The sequence below is a fragment of the Bombus fervidus genome, chromosome 18, assembly GCF_041682495.2.
Source record: "Bombus fervidus isolate BK054 chromosome 18, iyBomFerv1, whole genome shotgun sequence".
Classification (NCBI taxonomy): Eukaryota; Metazoa; Arthropoda; class Insecta; order Hymenoptera; family Apidae; genus Bombus; species Bombus fervidus.
In genome coordinates this window covers 5025748-5043969 of record NC_091534.1, presented here as the reverse complement: position 1 = coordinate 5043969, position 18222 = coordinate 5025748, and the positions used below count along the sequence as shown (strand labels likewise).

Below are 18222 nucleotides of genomic sequence, written 5' to 3'. Positions count from 1 at the left end.
TCGAGATCGTAGATAAACAGATGCATCGCATCTTAACTAATGTTTGCGTCTAAATATGTAAATCGATGTTGCGTTACATTGTATTCGAGGAGCTAAGGAGAGAAAAGATAAGAGTAAATGCGGGGCAAAGGACAGAGAAATACGAGGAGAAAATCAGGAAAATGCAACGAGGTGAGATTAGTAAAAAAATATCCGAGAGAAAAGGATTTATAAGAGGAAGAATAGAGTTTCGGTAAAGAAAGATTAGAGTATATACAAAGAGTAGCATAGTAAAACAATGATGGAAAATATATGCAACAAAAAGGTGCAGGTCAGTATCATATTGAAAACAGAACATTATGGTAATCAAAGATAAAGGCAATTTAATAAAATATAAGGCTCAAGGTATAATAGTAGGTATGAAGATATATAATTACTATATACTATATTATAGGTTACTAGAGTATTTGTCAGCAAGGACAAGCAAAAGTAGCCAAAAGCTAATTATTAGAGCAAAATATTAGAAGAATCCAGAAAGCAATAACATACGGGTTAGAGGAGCTCATTAATTATTAATACAGCTGATTGCGTTTTCTCCCTTTAAGCGAAGTTTTTTGTATCCAGTGTCAAGAGCTCTTTTGACAAAACGCTTTGATTCTAGTAGACTACAATTTTTCAACAATTCTATTTTCATTGCAACGACTTCTTTTACAGTTATGTTGTAATATTTGTTCTATCTGAAGGAACAAAAACGTGAGGATTTTCGTGAATAATTTATGATATACGGTCACACCGACCCTGCTATGGATTACAGAATTCTAATAAGAGTCAATGAAAATAAAAGAGAGAGACAGAGAGAGAGAGAGAGAGAGAGAGAACAACATTCGATGTATCCGTTTCTATTTCTAATGGATATATATTTATTATTTTGATTAGGAAAGTTACATTTTGATAGGAGAAGAAAAGAGCAGAAGAACTTGTTTCGTAGTTGTAGTCATAGTTGTATACACAGATCTGAAAAGTCCTGTGAAGAAAATCAATTTTAATAAACAGTAATAGCAGTTATAGGGAATAATTTATTTCTCAAAGTATAATAATAATATATATTTTCTCAAAGTACAAAAATATAAAAGTTTCGTATCGCTTCGAAATTGATGAAAATATTTTGTTAGAGGTCTTGAAATTTCTCTATGTAGTAGACAATAGAGGCTCGCCGCATGTTAGTCATGAAGAGGTTTCCTTCAAGACATACGGACAGAAACGGCAGGAAAATAAAATTACCTGCTCATTCGCCGCATTTGGAAAACATATTTTTCCACTCGATTGTATTGAAGAAAAACTCATTTAGGCTATTGAAGGTTCCATACAAACATAGAATGTTTAGAATAATAGGTGAATTTCTCAGGAGAGATAAAGCCAATAAGAAACGCATCCGTTATTATAATACCGTTATAAATAGAAAGATTTTCCTTTTGAAATTCTACTTGCTATTTTCTTAATAAATAGAAACGTACAGCAAGATACAACAAAAATGGAAAATTTAGAACGTTCACTTGTGGCCTTAAGAATCTTTGTTGCCTAAGACGCATGAAATGCAAAATGCTAGAGAAAAATAAAGAAAATTAAAGAAAAAGCAAGCGAAATCGGATACCGTAGATACGTCGCTACATTGAACACGAATATAAACGCTAGACATTCAATAATGAGAATGATCACTCATTTTAGCAATTTCAGGATTGTTAGTAACAAATCAGAGGCATCGACAATTTTAATGGTTTTACTTTGTCGATACTTTTTTTCGCATTTGACAAACGACAACGTTTCTTTCAATATTTTTCAAGATTTAATTGCTTTTCATGCAAAGTGTATTGCTTTAAGTAATAGCTTCAATCTTCGTTTTTATTATCATCTAGTGCATACGCAATTAACAATTTAAGTGCCACACAAAATATAAGGTATATTGTTGACAAACGTAAGGAACATTTGCGAAAAGTAACAAGTGACATGATATGATAGATAAAATATAATATAAGATAATGCTACGGCGTCTTATTATTCGCATCGCGAGAGAACTTTATCTGAAAATTAATTTATAAAACGTTAGAAACGGTTAAATTTTCCTGCAGAAAGCCTGATGTTTCACATATTGAAAAAATTGTGTACTTATTTGTAAAAATAATTTTATTATTTTATATACAGGCAATGATAATACAGGACGGTACATAAGGATCGGTACGGTAAGGGGTGGAGCATCAGTGACATTTGATTGGACGACAACTTGCGCACTCGGCACAGTGCCTTATGGTGGGATGAAGGAGTAATGTGGTAGGGATAGTAATATAAAATAGGCACGTACTAGCAGCAAGGATTCAAAGTTTTTGGATTCAAAGTTCGGTATTACTGTAAGAGTGGAATAGTTTGTGTGATTGGTTCGTACGATAGTGCAGTTTTAGTAAATTTAACAATATAAAATATACAAGTACAGGATATTAAATCTTTGTCAAGATTCCATTTGAAGAGTTGGTGAGCTGTTGTAGCGATACCTAAACATCTCATATTCGTAAGTTTTGTCTGTAATATATTTCTGTTTGATCAACTGTACACGTATAATATTTCTCGAAAATAAATTAACTAAAAACGTTTTACCATTTGTAAGTCAAAATATCGTAGCGAAAGAATTTATGTAGATTGTACAGAAAGTTTCGGGATCCTTCAAACGCTTCAAATATCAAATATCAAATATTAAAATCGCTGTAATTCTTCAAAGACAATTTTTAACTTTTGCGCTAAAACACACGGAACTGAGATTACTTCGATAATATCGGCTTGTTACAATTACTAGATATTTTAATTTCTTTCTTTTTCTCTTTTTTTTTTTTTTTCCTTTAAATAGGTGTGAAAACTCTACAAGTGACAATAAGGACAAGTTGTTTCATATATCTAACATCCAACCTGTGCTACCAGAATACGAAGAATCGTCAGACCATTCAATTTCGTCTGATATGATTCAGATACCGATACCGGCATATACCAATCGTTGGCACCGGTACCGACACCGGTACCGGATGCCGGAACCAATGATTAATCCAGTGTCGTCGGTTCCATCCACGTCGCTTCACGCTCAAGAACGATATGATCTACGTTTTGAAGCAGCAAGACGCTCGACTTTTCTATACTGGCCTCGATCCTTTTCCATTCCTCCTGCCACACTTGCAGCAGCAGGATTCTTTTATACAGGCATATCGGATACTGTCAAATGTTTTGCGTGTGCATTGGAGATAAGTAACTGGTCAAACGGTCGTACTCCCATGCAACTTCACGAGATATATTGTCCATGGTGCAGATTTGTCTGCAATGAAGATTGCGGTAATGTGCCAATTGGTACACATCCTGATGAAATTCTACCGACAGAACGAAGAAATGGAAATATAATATGTCGTTATGGTTTAGAATATTCGCAGTCCTTTGATTTTAATGACCATCGATTTGTAACAGATGCAGAAGACCCGACGGCATATGATCTTAGCCGTTTGGGACTAAAAAAAGTTAAGAAACCAAAATATTTGGATTATATTACTTACCAATCCCGATTAAATTCATTCTCAACATTTTCTGATACATCTATGAGTAAAGAACTATTAGCCGATGCAGGCTTTTACTATAACGAAAGAGATCGTATGTCTATCTGTTATCATTGTGGACTTGGTGTAGGAAGATGGTTTCCAGGAGAAAATCCATGGGCTAGACATGCAATTTCGTCTCCAAGCTGTTGTTACTTAATAACAGTTCGTGGCCACCAGTTTGTTAATGATCTAACACACCAAAACATCTACGAAAATTATGAAGAAGTAAGTAGAAAGAAAAGAAACTTACACCATGAACCATATGTATAATTAATAATTCCAATATATACTTATGTACATTACATTTATTTCAGGAACCAATAGTTGATGACGATACGAGATCCGATAGTGAAGAGGAAACTAACGAGATGACTCTCGCTGAGAAATTTGGTAAGTAATAAAAATAAAATCACAAATTCTTTAATTTGTGTGAAAACTGTACACGTATAATAAATTTTATTATATATTATATTTAAATATACTGTTTACTATTTTAGCTGCTCTGGAGCAAAAAAATAAAAAATTGAAAGATACTCGATCGTGTAAAGTTTGCACGGAACGAGATGGAACAATTATATTCCTACCCTGTGGACATTTAGTAACATGCTGGTATTGCTCGCGTGCTTTTGCACGATGCATAATTTGCAAAACAGAAATTAAAGCCCTAACTCACATATATTTGCCATAATACATGCACATCTATATATATAATTATGTACATATATAAATTAGTTTATACCTATCTTTTATATGAATATACTTTATAATGTTTTAAAAATGACGTACACACATTAAAATGTGTGACACTACGTACGGTTAAATTAAGTGTATATGTATGTATCAGGAAATGAGAAAATATTTTACTTTTAGTACTATTTCTACAGTAATTTGTAAATAGAAACATAATATTAAACTAATCAAATACATTTTTTACTTTTTCAAGTGTTACTTAATTAAACATTAATTTGAATTATTTATCTTATCTGAATAAAGTTAACTTTTCTTTTAGTAATCTAACTGATTGTTCCCTGTTTTATTGCCCTTATTGTTAGTAAAACGAAACTGTTGGTAATAGAAAAAGTGTCGTCTTTTTACTTAACAAGATTTTAAATTTCTTTTAAATATGAAAAGATTAGATGTCTCACATGCAAGTTTAATTTTAACATAATTGAGAATAAAGCTTCTTCTTAAAAGTCATATTTAAAATTTTACTACAACTTTTAGAATTTTAAATGTTGGCTATTCATTCGAAAATACGTTTTTGAAAAATTGTTAGTATAAATTGGATCTACAAGAACATCAAATAATTAAGAATAGCAAGCAATTATATATAATGGATGCTTGTAATCTTATGAATAAAAAAAAAGAACAGTCGGTTCTGTACGCTTTATTTCCGGAAAAGAGTAACCTATGTTGTGCAATTTGCGAAATTGATTTTGTTGAAGTTCACGATCCATCGGCAAAATCACATTTTTATTGGCAAACAATGAAATGCCGGTAAGTCAAGGGCAAATTCTGCGAATCAAAAACTTTGTATTCCATAATATTATACTTAATGATTTTAATGATCTTAATGATCCTTATATTTTACTACCAATAGAATTTTACATTATTTATTCATTTAATATCGGACGTTATTGCTTCACCAGTAATGGCTACAGAAAGATATATATTTGTTATAACGCATAAACAATTTTCTGAAACTGGTAGATTGGACAAAATTTTGAGAAATTTTCAACTAGTCGTATATTCACGATACAAATCTTTGTTGACTCTAAATATATTATTTCCATGATAAACTGGTTTTTATTTCTGTCAGTATCAAGGATTAAGATCAGTTGCTACAAAAGTTGATAAAAGTTGTCTTAGGTATACGATACAAACTAAGATAGCTCCTTTGTGCAATAAAGTTGATGATTACTTTGTTGAAGGAACAAAATTTTTACAACTTTATAGAAGCAACTAGAGCATTAAAATTAGATATACTTATAGGAGGGGGTAATAGAAAATCTAATTTTGTTCTTCGTATAACTAATATTAAAATAATGTGAGAAATATTAACATTAAAAAGTTTTTAGAAAGGAAAATGTATTTGCAACTTTATGCAGAAATACTTAAAATTCCATATGTAAGACTTGAAGACTGTCTTTCACCATCTATTATATCACATTTTTTAGCAGACCGTAAAGATTTATCTCGTTATAATCTTCCATTTGTACATGTGTTACCAAGGTAACAGTAAGGTATTTCATTTAGTGCAATATATATGTATATTTGGTTGAAAATAAAATTTTTTTTATTTTCTGTAGTGCAAAAAAAAAAAAAGGCAAACTATTATCTGTATCTAAAGATCTTGCAGCAAAATGTGCTTTCAAAGATTGTGACCAATTACGTAGACACTGGAAAAATATGGTATGAACGACAATATCTATGTTTATTCATCTTGCAATTTCCCTTCAAATATTATTTATGTATATTAATATGTATAACGTTTTAGTATGGATATTATTTTCCAAAAAATAAAGATGGAATTTTATTTTATGAAATTAAATTTTCAATTTCCAAATCCAAAGTTTTTACATATCCTCGAATGTGTGTAGCAACTAGTCCATTAGAAATTATTCCACATAGAGAAAAAGAATCTAGAATTACACACTTTTTATCTGATATGCTTATGAAATTACCTGGAGTTTGCGGTAAACGGCTACAGATATCCAAAGATACTCCATTTGATACTACGGTGAGTTACACAGAATATTTAATAATTTCTATTCAATAGTCGTAAATAAAATCTATTCTCCATTATAAACAGAAACTTTTAAGTATAAAATCAAGTAACGCATCACCAAAGGACAGAGGATTGATATTTAAATCTTGTGGCCGAATGGACTGCAAACGATGCAGCTAAATTGAAATATCCTAGTTACTTTGTATATATTTCCATTGCCAATTGCTAGCATTGATGATAATAATACCCTCTTTTTCTTGGATCTTAGCTTTCACATTCTCTATTGTGTCAGAAGCTTCAACTTCAAGATTAATAGTTTTCCCTGTTAAGGTCTTAACGAAGATCTGCATGTTGCTAGATCTGGGAAACTGTACAAAAAGACAAAAAGATTATATTAATGTACGATATCGTGAAAAAATGTGCAGTGGTAGTAAATAAACTAAAATAAACATTTTCTAAGCAATATCGGTATATTTTTTCAATTTTTAATTTAAAAAAACATTTTTTATCATTTTCTAAAAACAGAATGACGGCGTCACAGAGTATAGTTTAGTTGAAAACTCGTCTAATACCTTTTTACATAAATATGGAAGAAACAGCTGTTATACTTACATTTCCTGAAATAATTTATAGAATAGGGTAGACAGTTGCAACACAAGTCCATTTAAATTTGTTTGATAAGCAAATATAGAAAAGCTTTCGATGGGTAATTCACAGTAAAGAATGTCAAATAATGTACAACATTAACAAAGAAAGTTATTATATAGAAATATTATATTATTGTTGCATAGAAAATCATTGAAAAATGTTCAGAGTAATCCTTTTATATCAATTAATAATAAACCTTTGAATTTTTCGATATACGACTCTTTCAATCGCAAGTTGTTTCCTTGGATGTTATCGTTTTTCAGATGCTGTTTAAAGCTGTTATTACATTGGTTTTGCTTTTGATATTTAATTGATTCATACAGATTAATTAGTTTTGTATGCTGTGTATTTGACCACATTGCACAGCCATTTACGAGACATTGGATACGCAGATAAAAACAAACGTGACGGACGTGACGGCGGGATGAACGTTTCACCTAACACAGACGTGAAATTGCCTTTAATGAATCGGCCGATACTTGAAAGTACCGATACTTGACAATAAACACCCTAACGGCCCCGTAGTTATCCAAATAAGGGTGGTCGCCCAGAGGTTGATGCATCATAAACATCGTATGTCGAGGTAGTCTGAGGAGCCGCTGTAAATCTTAGAATCAAGTTAACTAATATCCCGTAGATTAGCAGGCGGCCTTTGTTCTATCAGCCCGTATACCTGTCACCCGTCATACTCGATTGCATTGAAGAAAAACTCATTTAGGCTATTGAAGGTTTCATACAAACATAGAATGTTTAGAATAATAGGTGAATTTTCTCAGGAGAGATAAAGCCAATAAGAAACGCCTCCGTTATCATAATACCGTTATAAATAGAAAGATTTTCCTTTTGAAATTCTACTTGCTATTTTCTTAATAAATAGAAACGTACAGCAAGATACAACAAAAATGGAAAATTTAGAACGTTCACTTGTGGCCCTAAGAATCTTTGTTGCCTAAGACGCATGAAATGCAAAATGCTAGAGAAAAATAAAGAAAATTAAAGAAAAAGCAAGCGAAATCGGATACCGTAGATACGTCGCTACATTGAACACGAATATAAACGCTAGACATTCAATAATGAGAATGATCACTCATTTTAGCAATTTCAGGATTGTTAGTAACAAATCAGAGGCATCGACAATTTTAATGGTTTTACTTTGTCGATACTTTTTTTCGCATTTGACAAACGACAACGTTTCTTTCAATATTTTTCAAGATTTAATTGCTTTTCATGCAAAGTGTATTGCTTTAAGTAATAGCTTCAATCTTCGTTTTTATTATCATCTAGTGCATACGCAATTAACAATTTTACTGGCAAACTAAATATATGGTATATCGTTGGCAAACGTAAGGAACATTTGCGAAAAGTGACAAGTGATGTGCTTTGATAGATAAAATATAATATAAGATAATGCTACGGCGTCTTATTATTCGCATCGCGAGAGAACTTTATCTGAAAATTAATTTATAAAACGTTAGAAACGGTTAAATTTTCCTGCAGAAAGCCTGATGTTTCACATATTGAAAAAATTGTGTACTTATTTGTAAAAATAATTTTATTATTTTATATACAGGTAATGATAATACAGGACGGTACATAAGGAGCGGTACGGTAAGGGGTGGAGCATCAGTGAAATTTGATTGGTCGACAACTTGCGCACTCGGCACAGTGCCTTATGGTGGGATGAAGGAGTAATGTGGTAGGGATAGTAATATAAAATAGGCACGTACTAGCAGCAAGGATTCAAAGTTTTTGGATTCAAAGTTCGGTATTACTGTAAGAGTGGAATAGTTTGTGTGATTGATTCGTACGATAGTGCAGTTTTAGTAAATTTAACAATATAAAATATACAAGTACAGGATATTAAATCTTTGTGAAGATTCCATTTGAAGAGTTGGTGAGCTGTTGTAGCGATACCTAAACATCTCATATTCGTAAGTTTTGTCTGTAATATATTTCTGTTTGATCAACTGTACACGTATAATATTTCTCGAAAATAAATTAACTAAAAACGTTTTACCATTTGTAAGTCAAAATATCGTAGCGAAAGAATTTATGTAGATTGTACAGAAAGTTTCGGGATCCTTCAAACGCTTCAAATATCAATTAAAATCGCTGTAATTCTTCAAAGACAATTTTTAACTTTTGCGCTAAAACACACGGAACTGAGATTACTTCGATAATATCGGCTTGTTACAATTACTAGGTATTTTAATTTCTTTCTTTTTCGGTTTTTTTTCCCCCTTTAAATAGGTGTGAAAACTCTACAAGTGACAATAAGGACAAGATGTTGCATATATCTAACATCCAACCTGTGCTACCACAATACGAAGAATCTCCAGAACACGAAGAATCGTCAGACGATTCAATTTCGTCTGATGTGATTCAGATACCGATACCGGCATATACCAATCGTTGGCACCGGTACCGACACCGGTACCGGATGCCGGAACCAATGATTAATCCAGTGTCGTCGGTTCCATCGACGTCGCGTGGCATTCGAAAACATCATGGTGATTTTCGTTTTGAAGCAGCAAGACTTTGGAGTTTTCGAAACTGGCTTGTACCTCTCGTTGACCCTGCCAGTCTTGCAGCAGCAGGATTCTATTGTACAGGCAAAATGGATAGAGTCAAATGTTTTGTGTGTCGAGTGGTGGTAAGTCACTGGTTAGAGGGTCGTACTCCCATGCAAGTTCACGAGATATGGTCTCCAGAGTGCAGATTTGTCCGCAATGAAGATTGCGGTAATGTGCCAATTGGTACACACCCTGATGAAATTCAACCGACAGAACGAAGAAATGGAAATATATTATGTCGTTACGGTTTAGAATATTCGCAGTCCTTTGATTTTAATGACCATCGATTTGTAACAGATGCAGAAGACCCGACGGCATATGATCTTAGCCGTTTGGGACTAAAAAAAGTTAAGAAACCAAAACATTTGGATTATATTACTTACCAATCCCGATTAAATTCATTCTCAACATTTACTGATACATCTATGAATAAAGAACTATTAGCCGATGCAGGCTTTTACTATAACGAAAGAGATCGTATGTCTATCTGTTATCATTGTGGACTTGGTGTAGTAAGTTGGAGTCCAGGAGAAAATCCATGGGATAGACATGCAATTTGGTCTTCAAGCTGTTGTTACTTGATAACAGTTCGTGGCCACCAGTTTGTTAATGATCTAAGACAGCAAAACATCTACGAAAATTATGAAGAAGTAAGTAGAAAGAAAAGAAACTTACACCATGAACCATATGTATAATTAATAATTCCAATATATACTTATGTACATTACATTTATTTCAGGAACCAATAGTTGATGACGATACGAGATCCGATAGTGAAGAGGAAACTAACGAGATGACTCTCGTTGAGAAATTTGGTAAGTAATAAAAATAAAATCACAAATTCTTTAATTTGTGTGAAAACTGTACACGTATAATAAATTTTATTATATATTATATTTAAATATACTGTTTACTATTTTAGCTGCTCTGGAGCAAAAAAATAAAAAATTGAAAGATACTCGATCGTGTAAAGTTTGCACGGAACGAGATGGAACAATTATATTCCTACCCTGTGGACATTTAGTAACATGCTGGTATTGCTCGCGTGCTTTTGCACGATGCATAATTTGCAAAACAGAAATTAAAGCCCTAACTCACATATATTTGCCATAATACATGCACATCTATATATATAATTATGTACATATATAAATTAGCATGTTCATATCTCTAATATGAACATATTTTATAGTTGTTATCAAATTAAAATGTGTTATAATATGCAAATAGAAACAATAATGTTAATAAAGTTAACTTTTTTTTTTTTTTTTAGTAATCTAACTAATTGTTCCTTGTTTTATTCCCCTTATTGTTAGTAAAATGAAACTGTATTATACATATATATTTCAAATCATAAAAATCATAGCTTACTTTTTCTTTTATTATACTTTCATTGCTTATGCTTCGCTTATAATCTTCTCTGTTTAAAAATAGCTACCAGAAGAAAAAGATCAGAGACAAAAACATTTGACGCAAAAGGAGAAACTATCAAAAGCTAAATCTGATATAGGTAGCAGCTCATTTTTATCCAGTATACACATATTTATGATTCTAAATTCTGTATGATTAAGTTCAAGTTACATATAATTATTCTATAATTTATTAAATTGGATCAAAACAATATTGCGTTGATAATGGCAAAAATAAATCAGTTAGGTCAAATGAAAAATAGTGAATCGAGTGATTGTCTAAATTTGCGTTCAATTCCGCATGATCCTAAAGCAAAAAAAGTGTACTTATTAATAAAGTATTATCACACATCAGGAATACAACAATTTTACAGCCATTTCGTATGTAAATTCCCGCTATGGGGAACAGCAGCAATGAGCCATATAAGCAAAATTGGGACAATACAAGCTAAAATTCTTAGAACGATAGTAAACGCCCCATGGTACGTTAGAAACGATGACATTCGGAAAGACCTGGGAATACCAACGGTCAAGGAGGAGATTAACAGATTCGCAAGAAGGTACAGAGAAAGAATAGAAAAGTACCCGAACCGACTGTCAGCGGCAACGGTCAACACATCAAACATAGAAAGAAGACTAAAAAGGAAACACCCAACAGACCTCACAAAGGATATAACCTAGCAAACACGACGATGGTACCCCGATGGGGGTAGCCACCCACATGCTATATTTTTATTTTTATTTTTTTATTCACTAAGATATAATATTTTACCAAGTGTCCTTCTGGACAAATTGTAAAATCCAAACAAATAATTAAAAAAAAAAGAAAAAAAACAAAAAAAAAAGTTTCGTATGTAAATGTATGTAAATGTATCTTTATAAGCAAAAATAGAAATGTATCATATGTGTTCTTAAGTGTACTAAGTTAGTATAAGAAATAATACTAATATGCTATAACATAACATATTATATTTTTAAATTTATACAATAAATCAGCTTTAGTATATAACAAATAAGATAATAATATATAATTAGAACTAGATATAATTAATAAAAGGTAATAAATTCTCTTTGTGTCGCTGATTTTTTATGATCTGTTTATCACATCTAATATAGCTTTTCTGTCAGCTTCATTTTTTATACAAATTTCAATTAAATCTTCGTTCAATACAGTTAAATTAAAATATCATATTTAGTTAGTATATAATATAGAGTAATAACTAATATACCTCTGCAAAGCTTACGTTCTTTCTACTTTTTGAACAAGTTAGCATCACTTCATCTTCATCTGCATTTACGAATAATTGTTTATCTTTTGTTTCATCTTTTATATTCAAATTAATTTCCTCATTACGTTTAGTTTGTGTAAAATATATATTTGGAGAAGTAGGTAACAGTTTGTTCAGATTTCTGCGTGATTTGTCTCTAAACTTAATGCACAAGGTTTTAAAAGTTCTTTTGAATCTTTTATGACATTGTTGTTACAGTTGACATTATTGCACATTGTAGTATCGAATGTAACTATCGGTATGTTATGAACATTTAAAGGAGACTTATTACTATTATTTTTATTTACTAATTTGGAAAGACTTAAACAGTCCTTGTTATCTGGTTCATTTGCTTTAAGAATGTGATCAGAGTTATCATTCCAATAATCTTCTGTGTTAAAATATTTTGCCAAATTTTTTATTTCTGGTACTATTGACTGCTTCATCATGCACTGTAAGCATAGTCATCTATTTGAAAATTAATGATAAACATGGATAAAAACTCTGCCAACAATATTATGTATCGTTATCGTATTAATTTTAAACAAAATGCAATATCTTACTACTTTTTGAAACATTAAATCCTAATTCTATTAATCTAAAAAATAAATTTTTATCATTTTTCATAGCAGCAATGCAAAATGGTGTAACATCATCATTTAGAGAATTCAATAGTGCTGATGGACATGCTTCATATATAGTTTCAAACGTATCTTTATTTATTGCAGCTGCCAATCCAAAAACAAACATGCCTACAAACGAACAATAATAAAGAATTTACTGATATAACAACATTATATATTTTCACACAATACATTAATTGTTTACCTAAATCAGTTGATATATTATATATATAACATGATATAATAGGTAATATATAATATAACATAATGCTACAGCGTCTTACTATTCGCATCCCGAGAGAACTTTATCTCAAAATAAATTAATAAATTGTTAGAAACGGTTGAATTTTCCTGCAGAAAGCCTGTGTGAGATGTTTCACATATTGAAAAAATTGTGTACTTATTTGTAAAAATAATTTTATTATTTTATATACAGGCAATGATAATACAGGACGGTACATAAGGGGCGGTACGGTAAGGGGTGGAGCATCAGTGACATTTGATTGGTCGACAACTTGCGCACTCCGCACAGTGCCTCATAGAGGGATGAAGGAGTATTGTGGTAGGGATAATACTATAAAATAGGCACGTACTAGCAGCAAAGATTCAAAGTTTTAGGATTCAAAGTTCAGTATTACTGTAAGGGTGGAATAGTTTGTGTGGTTCGTTCGTACGACGTCGTCAATATCAGAAATGTTTCCGTTTTCGATGCTAACGTTTAATCTACTGTCGTGGATTTCATCGAAGTTGCGTGGCATTCAAGAACAACATGATCTTCGTTTTGAAACAGCGAGACTCTCGACTTTTCGAAATTGGCCTCTATCATGTTCCATTGACCCTGCCAGACTTGCAGCAGCAGGATTCTTTTATACAGGCATATCGACTACAGTCAAATGTTTTGTGTGTAAAGTGGAGATAAGTCAGTGGACAAAGTATAGTATTCCCGTGCTAATTCACAAGATGTATTGTCCAGAGTGCCCACTTGTCCGCCATGAACATCGCGGTAATGTGCCAATTAAATCACGTAGCTACTTGAGACCAAGAAGAGTTAGCAAACTAGCAAATTTGAAATATCTTACTTACGAATCGAGATTAAATACATTCGTAGCATGGCCTAATACATATATTAGAAGTGAAAAATTAGCCGATGCTGGCTTTTACTACAACGGAATAAATGATATGGTTATTTGTCACCACTGTGGAATTGCTATAGACAATTGGAGTCGAGGAGAAGATCCGTGCAATCGACATGCGACTTCGTCTCCAGGATGTTGTTATATAATCAAAGGACGGAGCTGTGAATGCATTAACAATGTAACAGGCCAAGATCTTCATGAAACTTTTGTAGAAGTAAGTAGAAAAACTTACACCCTGAACCATATGTATAATTGTAAAGATGTAGGAGGGATTCGGAAATACAAATAATTCACTTTATTCAGCACACAACAGTTAAACACATATCTTATACTCCGAAGACCTCGTAAACCTACTCGCATGCACGCTTGTTGTCAACTGACTATTCCAGATGCTTCTAAAGGACTGCCAATCGTCTGCCAATAATTAATAATTCCAATATATACTTATGTACATTATATTTATTACAGGCACCAATAGAAACTACAGATGAGAATCATGAGGGATCCGACAGTGTAAATGAAACAAACGAGATGACTCTCGTTGAGAAAATTGGTAAGTAATAAAAATAAAAACACAGATAGATCATACATTCTTTAATTTGTATGAAATCCGTATACGTATAATAAATTTGTATTATATATTATATTTAAATATACTGTTTACTATTTTAGCTGCTCTGGAGAAGGAAAATCAGGAATTGGAGAATGCTCGATCGTGTAAAGTTTGCACGGAACGAGAAGCGACTATTACATTTTTACCTTGTGGACATCTGGCAACTTGCCGTTATTGCTCCGCTACTTTTATGAAATGCATAATTTGCCAAGGAAAAATTACAGCTGCAGTTCGTATAGCTTTTGCTTAATACATGCACATCTATATATATATAAAATTATGTACATATATAAATTAGCATATTCATATCTCTAATATGAATATATTTTATAGTTGTTATCAAATTAAAATGTGTTATAATATGCAAATAGAAACAATAATGTTAATAAAGTTAACTTTTTTTTTTTTTTAGTAATCTAACTAATTGTTCCTTGTTTTATTCCCCTTATTGTTAGTAAAATGAAACTGTATTATACATATATATTTCAAATCATAAAAATCATAGCTTACTTTTTCTTTTATTATACTTTCATTGCTTATGCTTCGCTTATAATCTTCTCTGTTTAAAAATAGCTACCAGAAGAAAAAGATCAGAGACAAAAACATTTGACGCAAAAGGAGAAACTATCAAAAGCTAAATCTGATATAGGTAGCAGCTCATTTTTATCCAGTATACACATATTTATGATTCTAAATTCTGTATGATTAAGTTCAAGTTACATATAATTATTCTATAATTTATTAAATTGGATCAAAACAATATTGCGTTGATAATGGCAAAAATAAATCAGTTAGGTCAAATGAAGAATAGATTTATACATTAAATCAGCTTTATTATGTAACAAATAAACTATAAAAAATAAGTAAATTGTGTCGCTGATTTTTTATGATCTATTTATCACTTCTAATATAGCTTTCCTGTCAGCTTCATTTTTTATACCAATTTCAATTAAATATTTATATTAAATATATATATATATATATTCACGTGGGATAGGGACTCTTTTTGTTTTACGGGTAGCACGACGTTATTTGTTTCACGGACAGAGCTACCCCCTTATATGTTTTACGGACGACCATACTTGAGAGACACTCATTTCCCAAATGGACGGACACAGAGCAAGATCAGAGACAGACAAGATCACAGAATAATTATTTACAATTTTGAAGACCGACGGAGAAAGATCGGTAGTTCAGGACGTTGAAAATCGATTCTCGATTTTCCGGCAAACATTGTACGGAACTTGTTATTTCCCGTTTATGTAATTTATTGTTATTTATTGTTATAGACGGATATCGATTGTTGTTTATTTTTGTATTTTATCTAATTATTTTCACAATAAAACTCGATTTTCAGAATTCAAAATCGATCACCTGAATTATCAAAAGATTTACGATCGTACATATATATTTTCTGCACCGAAAAGTATCCTCACGGACATGGGACGAAATTTCGTATTCGACATGTGAAAACCACTTCTTTCCACCCGCGATCTAACGGATCTCTTGAACGAACACGTGCTGTAGTAAAAGATCTTATTCGAACTTGTAAGACCGATCGATAAAACGACTGGGACGAAAATTTAAAACTAATATGCATGGGATACAATACTTCGGTACACGAAACGACCGGACATACCCCATTCGAACTAACATTTGGACGACAAATGACTAACATGCCGTCCTCGATATCAAACACCCTCACCCTAACTAAAGATGAATTATTTAAACTCTGGAGGAACCGACATAACGCCTATATAGCGAAAGCAAGAGAAATCACTGAATCAAACAAAAGGCGGTATCAAAGAGATCAGATTCGAAAAATTATCAAAACACAAACTATATTCCAAGTAAAAGACAAAGTATGAGTACATAACGATCACAAAACCAACAAACTAGATCACGAATGGCTAGGACCTGCAGAAATCCTCCCCTCTAATCCACCCACCTATCTTATCGAACATTCCAACGGTCATACGCAAAGAATCCACGGTAACAGGCTAAAATCCTACTTTTCAGGAAGAAGACCGTAACATGGATCATTATAACACTCGAATACATTAAAAGCGATCTAGTGGTAAAACCACTAAATTACGCCAACATTTTCTTGGAACACATCGACGATTGCTATCTGTACAACAAACAAATAGATATCACCCTTATAGTAGGCCTTAACGATCCAATCAAGTTGATAGATTACAACTCGTAATAGATTTAATAGACCGACAATGTAAACCACCTTGCGCTCACATACCAGAAATAAGCAGCCTAAAATTTAAGTACAGAAATTTTCAAAACCTGACTCGGCAACTCAAATTATTATTGCATTATAGAAGCAAACGCGGATTGCTCAATGTCGTAGGCTCAGTATCCAAAACTTTATTTGCAACTCTCGACGAAAGGGACCTAGAACTCATTAACGAAAACATCGACACATTATTTGACTCCAACAACAAAATAAAAACAATGCTTAATGAGCAAACCGCACTTATCAAACGCGTGCTAGACGACACCAAAACAGATCAACTCGAAAACCTTGCCAACGATATACACAAGATTGAAAACCACAATGAAAAAAACGAAATGCTAGTCTCCCTAGTAATTCAAACTGAATCTACCATATCGGAACTGCATGTTAACATCGACGAAATTTTTAACACTGTCACGTTAGGAAAACAAGGAATCATAAATCCACAAGTTATAGAACCTGAACAATTCTTAAAAACACTTGACCAAATAACGAGACTAAACTTTATGACTAATCATATCGAACCTTCAGATCAAAATTTTCAACTAATTCTACATCTAAGTAAACTAAAAATATACAAACTTATACAATATACAAACTTATAAACTTATACAATACAATACAATGTGCCGGTTTTGGAAAACAATGAATGGAAAATAACTAAAATTTATCCGATACCTTCCAAACAAAACTCTGTATTCGTTGCAGCTGTAATGGAAACTGACTTGATACTAACCAACTCAGAACAATACACCTTTGCCGATAGTCACTATTTAGACAAATATTGTAAACGAACAGCAATCATCCACATTTGTAAAAGAACTGAACCGAGTCACAATAGAACCAATTCACCTGAATGCGGGTCAGAATTAATTAATAATCAACGGACAGTCAAAACTTGCCCGACTGCTGTCTTCAAATTGGAAGGACTGACGTTCGTACCTTTGCAGACAGAAAACCATTACATTATTATTCCTAAGAAGAATGTACAAATCGACGTATTATGTAAGACACGTAAAATCCTAGAAATTAGACAACCAAGTTTAATTAGCAGGAAAACCGGGTGCATAATCACATACGATCATAATATTATGAAAATAGGAGGATCACATAAAAATATCTCTTACGAAACCAAACTTAAGAATAGTATATACAGCTTCGAAGAAACAGACGTTCTAATATTAGAGAAAATATTAGAAACAGCTCCAAGAGTAACTCACAATTCTAACCGATATAAAGCCGACCTCGATACGTTGCAAATGCAAATCAGTACCCTGCAATGTGAACGACGCATAAATTCGTTGAAGGGATATGGCATATTCACACTACAAATATTAGGAATCGTAGTCCTAGGACTAGGAACAATATATGTAA

The 18222-nt window shown here is 32.2% G+C and overlaps 4 protein-coding genes across 4 annotated transcripts; 3 read left to right on the top strand and 1 right to left on the bottom strand.

Moving 5' to 3' along the window:
• The first annotated feature begins 3044 nt into the window (after nucleotides 1-3044).
• LOC139996424 (E3 ubiquitin-protein ligase XIAP-like) lies at nucleotides 3045-4000 on the top strand. The gene is made up of 2 exons (XM_072020795.1): nucleotides 3045-3827; nucleotides 3917-4000. The coding sequence occupies exons 1-2, from the start codon at nucleotides 3045-3047 to the stop codon at nucleotides 3998-4000; spliced, it is 867 nt and encodes a 288-aa protein (XP_071876896.1).
• A 5262-nt stretch (nucleotides 4001-9262) lies between these two features.
• Nucleotides 9263-10374, top strand: LOC139996423 (baculoviral IAP repeat-containing protein 7-B-like). The gene is made up of 2 exons (XM_072020794.1): nucleotides 9263-10201; nucleotides 10291-10374. Exons 1-2 carry the CDS (start codon nucleotides 9263-9265, stop codon nucleotides 10372-10374), a joined length of 1023 nt encoding a protein of 340 aa, XP_071876895.1.
• A 1988-nt stretch (nucleotides 10375-12362) lies between these two features.
• LOC139996422 (uncharacterized) lies at nucleotides 12363-13117 on the bottom strand. The gene is made up of 3 exons (XM_072020793.1): nucleotides 13057-13117; nucleotides 12775-12980; nucleotides 12363-12680 (listed from the first exon to the last, which is right to left on the bottom strand). Exons 1-3 carry the CDS (start codon nucleotides 13115-13117, stop codon nucleotides 12363-12365), a joined length of 585 nt encoding a protein of 194 aa, XP_071876894.1.
• A 694-nt stretch (nucleotides 13118-13811) lies between these two features.
• LOC139996740 (E3 ubiquitin-protein ligase XIAP-like) lies at nucleotides 13812-14850 on the top strand. The gene is made up of 3 exons (XM_072021273.1): nucleotides 13812-14201; nucleotides 14456-14498; nucleotides 14660-14850. The coding sequence occupies exons 1-3, from the start codon at nucleotides 13812-13814 to the stop codon at nucleotides 14848-14850; spliced, it is 624 nt and encodes a 207-aa protein (XP_071877374.1).
• Nucleotides 14851-18222: the final 3372 nt, after the last annotated feature.